A 10,089-nucleotide genomic window follows, 5' to 3' on the forward strand; every position below is an offset into this window, starting at 1 on the left:
ATTGTAAATATTAAAATCAAAATAGACTTTGAGTATCAAGCAATGTAAAAATAGTCATTTTGTCTACACTTAAAGGGAAAAAGGAAACAGAGTAATTATACCAAGGAACAAAGCTTTACTAAAATCAAAGTCTCCTGCGGAAATGTAGGAAAGGCAGGTGAAATCTTAAAAACATGTTTAGCAGCAAATGCGTCAGTACATTTTCTTTTTTTTCTGGTGCTGGGGAGCAAACTCATGACCTTGCGCTTGCCAGGCAGGCACTTAAGCCACTGAGCTAAATCCCCAGCCTATCAGTACATTTTCTTGCAGCAGTTCTCATAGAAACTGGGCTCAGAGCCTAAAACCAGACCCTCTAGCCGACGGCAGACCATGATTCTTTAGGCTGCTAACACAGTGAATGTAGGTACACAGGATGGCAGAACAGCTGAATCTGACAAGAAGATTGGGAATTCTTGCAGTAGGGAGTGGAAGGCTTGGCTCCAGTCAGTTTCCCTGTGAATTCCTGTTCTTGGGAGAAGGAAGACGGAGAATAGTGCAACAGCCTGTCCCCTGGCTCAGAGCAGAGGGTGAGTAGGCTGATCTGCATTTGCTATTTGTGTAGGGAGTCAGTATGAAGACTAATCTGTCCTTGGAGTTCCCAAAGAAAGAAGACAGGTAAATGATGTCATATTCTTTGATTTTGCCATGCAACTCAAGAGATTTTCCTTTGGGAATATGATTACCTTAAGCATAGTGAATCAATAAAAAGTATTTTAAGAAATTGCTTTCAGTGAATTAAAGACTTTTTTTTTAAGCAAGGGCATAAGCTAGAAAAAAATTCCTTAGGTCCACATAATTACTACAAACAGAGTTAAATGGAAACTGCTTCTAGAAATAGAAGACATAGCCTTTCACATGATGTCTTCTAATACTTTACACATCTGAGCAAAGGTTGATAAGGAAAATCTCTCACCCAAATCTGATTCTGGTTCTTATGACAAAAACAGAAACAAATGAACAAACAAAAAAACAACTGCTTAATGATAAGGAAAGAAGGTAGTACCTGTTTCATCATTTTCTTTGAAGGAACATGTAGTCCTGGCAGGGATCTCTGATTCTTTGGACTTCACTGTTCCCATAACAAAGTTCTTACCTGGAGCTCAGGCATGCAGTTACATTTAACATTTGCTGACACTGATAGGAAGCATCCTGAGCTGGAGTCCTTGGAGTCTAACTTAGGAGCTCACACAGTGCTGTGGTAGACTGTTCGATTCTAAAAGCAAAATGATTATACTATAAGCAGACTAGTCTTTTTTTTTAAAGTCAGATTATGATACCAAATGTATCTTAAAGATGCTTAGCATGACTGATGTCCGTAATGAATCCACACTGTACAGTTGCTTTTTGGATGGCTACTGTGTTATTTTTTGAAGTCATTTTGGATATCTAGACTACACTATTATAAAGCAGTTATGCTGCAACCTTCAGTATAATTGACAGTAAAATACTCTTATGATCTGTCATTCTCAGTTCTCCCTAGAATTTCTGCCTGATGAATTTTCTTTTGGTAAGGCTTTTCTTTATGTCTTTTATGTTTTTCTTTCGTGTTTTGATATATTTTATTTTATTTATTTGTTTATTTATATATTTTTGTCTTTTTGAGACAAGGTTTCACTGTAGTTCTGGCTGGTCTTGAGCTTACTTGTAGCCCAGGCTAGTCTGGAACTTGCAATGATTGTTCTGCCTCAGCCTCCTGAGTGCTATGATTATAGGCATGTGCCCCCATGCCTGGCTTTTTTTAAAAATGTGATTTTAATATTGCTTCTAAATCTATATGGAGCTTGGCATCAATTTTAATTTAAAGTAGATATTTTAGGATAGTTCTTAGGTTCTGTTTTATACAGGAAGAGTTGAGTTCAAACAGCCTGAGGTCATTCTGAGCTCATGGGTTCAGCATGTTGTGGATACTTGTGCTTCATACCAAGGGTGCTTTGGCTAGTTTACTCAGTAGTGCTGAGCTGGCTGTATGAGGACCAAGGCGGCTGGTTCCAAGAGAACAAACACAGTTAAAAGAACAGGGCATACATGGCAGTGTTGCAGTCCCCCAGAGTTTTGAACCTGGCATATTTATAAGTCCAGGAGCTGACGTTAGCCCTGTCCTCAAGATGCTGGAGTCTGGTCCTCCTGGTCCTTATCATGCTGACTAATCCTCAGTATGCAGCCGTGTCATATTCTTCCAGTCTTTTGGCATATCTTGTTCCCTTTTTTCTTTCCTTTTTTGATGACTCAAATTCTTTTCATCCTTTATGACAAGACTTCATTTTATTTATTCTTCATCAAATATTTTTTAATTACTAAGGGTTGTACTGAGCTAGGTGTTCAGGCATAGGAAATGAGACCTGAAGAAAAGCACAACACACAATACATGGTATGTCTCCCCATTATACTTCTGGTCTGCTGAAATGGGAGTGTCAGGGAGACTTCCTGGAGGGTTTGGTGTTGAACTGAATTCCAAAAGTCAAGACAAATGCAGGGGAGAGGAGAGTGCTCAGGTATGACCTTTTGTCAGATGAGAGCATGGCATGTTCATGGACTGGAAAAAAGGTTGATTTGGTGGTGGCACACACAGATGGCAGGAGGAAGCATTTCATGAAGTGAGGGTAGATGGACAGATAGACACAGATAGTGCTTATTGGCAACAGAAAGGAATTTTGGTTTTTTATTGAAAGTAACAGGCACGAAGAAGGATTTAAACTGTGAGTGACATGACCAGAGTTGAATTTTATGCAGATTAATCCCCTGAACACAGATGATGGGAGTGAATGGAAGGAGGTCAGTTTCTGTTGTGGTTCCTTAAAGAAAGGGCAGCTTGTTGCCAAAGTACCAGGAGCTAGGTGGCTTTTAAACAACAGACAGCTTTTTCTTACAGTTGTGTAGAGTGGGAAATTAGGATCAGAACACTGGCAGATTCTGGTGGGGAAGATCTGATTTCTGGTTCATGGATGAGATCCTCCCACCATGTCCTTATGTGGTGGAAGGGGTGAGGCATCTCTCTGGGGTCTCTTTTCTTTTTTTTTTTTTTTTTTTTTTTTTTAATTTTATTTTGAAAGTAGTAAAATACAACAGAACAAGACAGAATAAAGCCAACTAAGATCGTACAGTGAAATTGGTACAGAACTTCAGAGCAGGTTACCGGGATAACAGTAGTAGGTGTCACAGTACATTTTGTTATCTTCACAATAGTTGTTCTTTCAATCACATATATCAAAATAAAATGAAATACAGAACATTATAGAACTTATCAAAACAGAATACTGAATAGAGCAGTACCATTAATCAGAATAGAACAAAACAGTAATAAAAATATTTGCCTTCAAAGAGATGGTAGAAGGAAATCTCCCTTATTTGTTATGGTCATCCTCCCAGGAGATGCTCAGATTTTTGGTTCCCATTTGCTAATGGGGGGACAGGAGAAGTGGGTAGGGGAAGTGGGATGTTTGACTCTAGGCCGTGCACCAGTAGGTTCACTGTTGCTTAGCAAGGAGGCAGTCTGGTTGCTTGGTTTCCCAGCTTCGTAAGTTGCAACATGGTGTGGATCTCAGAAGACACTGGTGGTTCTCCCCCTGGAGGGGCTGTAGTCTGCCACACTGCAGCCGCTTACCAGGGAGGGGAGGTGCTTGCTTGGCTTCCCAGGGTCCTAAGTGCCAACATGGCAAGGATCTCAGGAGCCACTGGTGGTTCTCCCCCTGGAAGGTCCATAGTCTGCCACACCACCTCCGCTTACCAGGAGGGGAGGTGCTTGCTTGGCTTCCCAGCATCCTATAAGTTCCAACATGGCATGAATCTCCTAGGGCCTCTTTTCTAAGAGCACTAATTCCAGTTTAGTGGACTGATCCTAGGTTTGGCTATAGTCATGCTGAATTAATTCACCAGACTTTTGAAGCATCTAGGATGTTGAGCAGGTATCTGAGCTTAGAAAGATGGTTCCACCTGGAGATAGAGTTAGCATTCACAGGCACAGTAGTTATAGTTCGAGTTGTGGGTGTGAACAGAGTCTGTATAAGGAAGGGGATTGTATGTAGTGAAACCAGGGTTTTAGACAGAGTTGTGAGGCCCTCCAGCAATGAGGTCTGGTGGAAAGCTGCAGAGTGGCAGGTTCTGAAAGCATTTGGTAGGACAGTTTTTCAGAATGAATGATAAGTAGCACTAAATGCTGAAATGGAGACTAGGACATGTGTTTGCTTGGAGTGTGTTGAAGCATGAGTAGGAGCTACGAATGTGGAAAAATACAGGAAAGACAGAGATCTCTGTGTGAAGGGAGGAAAAAGGCTGGGGATGTTGGGGTCTGGGGAGATTATTTCTCTCAGTTTCTCCAGTATGGAAATTACTTGCACATGTTTAAGGTTAAAGTTGGCAAGGTGGTGGAAAGTACCCACTTGAGTCTGAGAAGCAGCTTTCTTGAGAGAATGTAGATGAGCCACAATCCAGGTTGCTGGGTCAGATCAAACGAGATTAGATTAAAAACAACTGTGTATGTAGGTGAGAGAAGGGGAGGAACAGAGGCAGCAGGTTTGTGGCTTTGGTGTTGGAAAGATAAGGAAAATACCCTTTTTATCTGTGTGAAGATCAAGATCATCTGTTAGAGGCATTTGAGAGGAGTGGAGTGGAGAGGGTGGAGGGAGAGGATACTGAGAATCTAGTGCATTACTGGGATCCTCAAAGATGTGGAGCTACTCAGGGTGATGGTGAGACCTAGGACCAAAAGAGACACAGAGACAGACAGTGAGTCTGGTGCCACCATCTTCAAGAAAGAGGAGTGAGCAGGAGGTTCATATACAAAAGAAACAAGGATGGAGCAAGGGGAAGAGCCCAAAACCCTAGCCTCAGAGAAGGAAGAGCTTTACAATAGAATGGCCTGTGACATATGTTGGTGCATGGAGAAGCCAGGAGGACATCACCACTGCTTTCCAGAGCACTTCGGGATCTCAGAAGCACTAACACTGCTGCATCTGTCATTGGGTAATGTCCATTGCCTCCAGAACGTGAGCAGGGGCAAAGTTTACTCTGTATCTTAGGATCCAGCTCTAGACTGTGTCATACTGAAAGTCCTCAAGGGCTCACATGTCTGCAGGAGGAAGTATGAAATGATGGGACCCGATAAATGCCATTGTAGGGCAGTGGTGATGAACCTATGACATGCTTGCCACAGAGGCCTTTTTGTACCATTGAAAGCTCTAAAACATTCGCCATTGACAGTCTAGAACCGTGTAGGTTACACAGCCAGTAGTAATATTCTGCGTCTGATGTCACCTCCAAGATTTCTAGTCAGTTTTACAATGAGAGAAAGGTATATTTGGCCATTTTATCTTTATGTTTGTTTTTAGAGTTGTTCTGTCATGGATGTAACTCTTCTGGATGAGCACAGGAAGCCCTTTTGGTGCTTGAGCTCTGCAGTCCATATGAAGCCAGCTGCCTGCCCCTCGGATGGACCTCATTTCTTGGGACAGACATTCTATGTTGACTATAACGACGTGGAAGGAAGAGTGCATGCAGAGCTGGTGTGGATTGAGGAGACAGAAGAATATTTCATTGTCAACCTGGTCCTTTACCTCAGCGTAGCAAAAATAAACCACTGGTTTGGAACAAAATACTAAACAGTAGGTGGCAAAGCATTGTTGCTGGTTAGACATTTGTTTTTGACTAACAGTTTTGTTCTTGCTATTAAAAGTTAAATAAAGCATATTTATAGAAATCTCTATGATGCTTACTTTATAATAGAAATTATGATTTGCATATCATTTCTAAGTTAACATTTAGAAGATTAAGTTAAATTTTTAAAAATAGTATGTCCCAATGAAATTTCATGTAAGACAAAAGAGAAAAACTATTTACTTCTCTTCTGCCCTTAATTTAAAAAAAGTCTACATGAGCAGGTGATTGGTTTGTGTGTGTGTGTGTGTGTGTGTGTGTGTGTGCAAACCTGTGTGTGTATATATGTGATGTATAGATAAGGCTTTGTTGTTTCTTAATCAGCAAGGAGCCCAAATGAGAAGTTCACTAATGTGAACTTCATGGTATCCATTAGAGCTATACAAAGTGTTATGCTCACAGCATTCAGTAATAAGAGAATAATAGAACACAGTTAAGTCACCTAGCTCCAGGCTCTTCATTAGTAGGAGGGTGATAGATGAGTTATCAAACACTTCCTCTGGGAATATTTTGAGTGAACTCACAGATGTATGTGGATCAAATACTGGCAGCATATATCCATGCATATGTTGTTGTAGCTTGCTTGATTCTAAATTTGTTTTGGGGTTTATTATCTTTGCTTATGTTTTTATTTTCCCCTTAAGAAGTTATTCTCAGAGGTGATTTTTTTATATCATACTGTATTTCTCCTATTCAAGTATGCATGATTAAACCTTTTCATTATTCTCCTTTTGATCATGGCCATTTCCTCTTCTCTTTCCTCTTTGGCTATTTTCCTCTTGAGACATGTGGATGATAGTGAGTATGTAAGAGAATATGGGATTAGGGCTTCTCTTTGGCAATAAAATTTGAGAGTGCTGTTAAGTTATTACTCCAAGAATATAAGAGAAAGGATCCCTGCTGTTAGCGCTATCGTCACCCTCCTGTCTCCTTGGCCATGGGCCAGATCCCTTAAGAAGACAAAAACTTGAAATCCGTATCAGACATTGGGAGCATAGGACGTGTCATTTCATTTGCCAAAGACCATGTGTAGCATGCCTGTTGCATATGAGTCGGAGTTGGGGATGAAGGAAGCTTTGCTTTAGCAGTGCCAGAGACAAGGACAAGGTGATAGTGAGAAGCAGAACCAGGAGATGCAGTATCATGGAGCCAGGTATTGCTTGTAGTAAATCTGAAAACAACCAAATCAAAAAATTAGGGATAAAGCCGTGGGTGAAGTATGAAGGGCTTTGGATTAGACAACAGCATTCCATAAATGCTTACTTCCTGATGTTGATATCAAAATATGACATGCTAACATTTGGAGAGTCTGAATGAGGGCCTATGGAAAAATCTTGCCGTATTTTTGTAATCTTTTTTGTAAATATGGAATTATTTCAAAATGAAAACAAAAAAACTAAAATCATTTGTCTTTTTCAATTTCTTTGTCTTTTTGTAGGTTCATTTTCTCTTTATCTTCAAGTCCCATTTATTTTTTAAATTAATTTTATTGGATATATATATATTTCATCATAGGATAGTTGTACTTATACATAATATATCTGTTTTTTAAAGAGCATAAAACAACAATAAAATGAAACAATTATATTAGATTTCAAAAACAAGACAGTAGGAAATCAACAATAGTTACTATATTGCACATTGTTATCCTCTAAATAGTTGCTCAGGCTACCAGATACAAGCATGCAAAGTTAATCAAACAATATAAGCACTGTTGTTGCTTTACTTCCATTGCTATCATTTCAGAAATTTCAGCTGTGGTACTTCTGATTTCTTTTGTGTCTGTGTTTGTAGTATATCTTGTCCCCCCCCACAAGTAACTTCCCCACCCTTCAACCCCTCTTCTTACCATTATTTACAAGAGCCTGGTTTCCATTTTTTCCTTATGTTCTGTTATTTTTCCTTTTCCATTTCTTCCTTTCCCTCTTCCCTCTTCCCCCTCCCTTATAACCCTTTCCCATTTGAACATTTTCGTCCTATTTTATAATATCTATTAACATTTTTGTCCTTTTTTACAATTTGTTTGTCACACCAGAGAAACAATGCGATATTAAACATGTCCAGTTTATTTCACTTAAAAGTATATCTCAAGGTGCAACCATTTACTGAGAATTGTCTGGTTTGTCCTTCTCTATGGCAGAATAGTACTCCATTGTATAAAAAACACACATCTCTATCCATTCATCAACTGATGGGCATTTAGGCTGTTTCCAAGATTTAGCTATTACAAACTGTGCTGCTGCAAATGTGGGAGTACATATATCACTATAACATGATGCTTTTAATTCTATCAGAAAGATACTGAGAAGGGGACTAGCTAAGTCAGATAGAATCTCTAGTTTTAGTTTTTTGAGGAATTACCCACTGATTTCCACAGTGTGTGTACGAGTCCACACTTCTTCCAATCGTAGAGAAGGGTTCCTTTTTCCTCAGTCTTTCAGGCATTTGTCACTGGTTGATTTCTTGATAATAGCCATTCTTTCTGAAGTAGAATGAACCCTCAATATTGTTTTAATTTGCATCTCTCGAATGACCTGTGATTTTCAGCAACTTTTCATATATTTTTTTGCCATTTGTGTTCCTTCATCTGAGAAATGTCTGTTCATTTCAGATGCTCTTTTTGGACTGGGTCTTTAGATTCAGTGAGTCCAAGTTTTTTGAGTACTTTAGATATCAATACCTTGAAGAACAGCTGGCAAAATTTTTTTCTTATTCTATGAATTGTCACTTCACTCTATTGGCAGTTTCTTCTGCTATGTAAAAGCTGTTTAATATGATGAAATCAATATATGGGAATGAAACTCCTAACCTGCTGTATGTCTGGTAAGAGTTCAGTGTTCTCTAAAATTGAGGAATGAATTTTAGGAAAAATGGAGATTAAGAGCAGAATATATTTATTAAAAGAAAGCTTCTGTCTGAGAGAGACAGAAGGGGTCCTGAGTGGGTTGCCAAAGACTCTGTCTTTTCTAGGGGCTTTTATAGAGTAAAACCATGGGGTGAAATGGGTTCAAGATGGGGAAAACTTAGGAACTCGCAAGGCAGACAGGCTTGTGTTGGGACAGAACTATGGCCAACCAATAAGATTAATTGTTCAGGTAAAATTGACCAAATCAGGGACAAATGAGGAAGTGAGTCATGTAGCAAGTGCACATTCTTATGGAGCAGTGACTCTGTAGGGTGTTGGGATGGCGGCTCCTGGCTGTATCAAGGCGATATGTGACTATTAAAGTATCAGTCCCTAATGTTTATACTCAGGATCTGGTTGCATTTGTTTGCCTTCTGTCTTGAGATCTGGCCCACTACTGGAGGGTGTCTATCTCCTGCAACAGTCTCAAGGTATCTGGTCCATTTGTTTGATCTTTTGTCTTAAGGCCTGGCTCACAGCATTAAGTGCCTGTCTCCTCAGAGATCACAATGTATCGGAACTTCTGTATTGGATCCTTTGAGGGTCTAGCCCTGTCTAACTGCCTGTGATATTTCTGTCTAACTCAGCTGCCTATAAGAAAATCCCAATTTTTGATTTCTTCTAGTATTTCCTGTGGAATTGGGGTTTTGCTTATAAAGTCTTTGCCTCTACCAGTGTCTAAAAGAGTTTTATCTTCCAGCAGATTTAATGTTTCTGTTTTAATATTTAGATGTTTGATTTTAATTTTGTGCATGTTGAAAGATACAGGTCTAGTTTTAATCTCTGGGATATAGAAAACCAGTTTTCCTAGCACCATTTATAAAGACGCTTTCTTTTAGTGAAGCTATTTGGCCCTTTTATCAAAGATTAGGTAGCTGAGTGTATTTGGAGTTGTTTCTATATCTTCTAATGTTTCATTAACACTACGGCCTGTTTTTCTTTTCTCTCTCTTTTTTCAGTACCATGCTGTTTTTATCATGGTAATTTTGTTGTATATTTTTAAACCAGAGATTGTGAAGCCCCTTGCCTTGCCTTTATTTCTGAGTTGGCCAAGATCCAGGCCCTGCCATGTGAGGGGTAGAGCAAAGGATAAAATAAGAAACAGACCCATTTAGTAATGCATGATGGTGGGAGGTCATTGCCTCAGGTCAGGCAAAGACCCAGAAACTCCAATAACCACTATTTATTGGGTATGTATAATGCAATGATATTCAATGGTATTCAGTGACAGGAAGGGCTAGTGACAGATTCCAGGCAACAGATAATCCTGGGATGACTCAAGAGGGTGGAGATGATTTTATGGTAAAGAAGGACCTTTCTCTGGAGTGTTTTTTTTTTTTTTTTTTTTTCCATTTTGAAAGTTTTAGTCTTGGTGAGTGGAGAGGATGGCTCATTCCTAGAGTTAATGGGAAGTCTTAAAAAGGTGATACCATAATCCCAAGCCTCCATTTATCCCTTAGGGCAGTATGGAAAAACTAGCCATTGTGAATTCGTGG

The 10,089-nt window shown here is 39.5% G+C and overlaps 1 protein-coding gene across 1 annotated transcript in view; it reads left to right on the forward strand.

The window, feature by feature from the left end:
• The window catches only part of Fbxo15 (F-box protein 15), a 77,727-nt gene extending 71,992 nt beyond the window's left edge, over window positions 1–5,735 (forward strand). Inside the window, exon 10 of the mRNA XM_003466507.5 lies at window positions 5,364–5,735. Coding sequence (XP_003466555.2) covers window positions 5,364–5,633 — 270 coding nt within the window. The 3' untranslated portion in view covers window positions 5,634–5,735. The remainder of the gene's footprint in view (window positions 1–5,363) is intronic.
• The last annotated feature ends 4,354 nt before the right edge of the window (window positions 5,736–10,089 follow it).

This window comes from Cavia porcellus, unplaced genomic scaffold (assembly GCF_034190915.1).
Source record: "Cavia porcellus strain 051 isolate PalLab524CR breed Dunkin Hartley unplaced genomic scaffold, mCavPor4.1 scaffold_20, whole genome shotgun sequence".
Taxonomy (NCBI): Eukaryota; Metazoa; Chordata; class Mammalia; order Rodentia; family Caviidae; genus Cavia; species Cavia porcellus.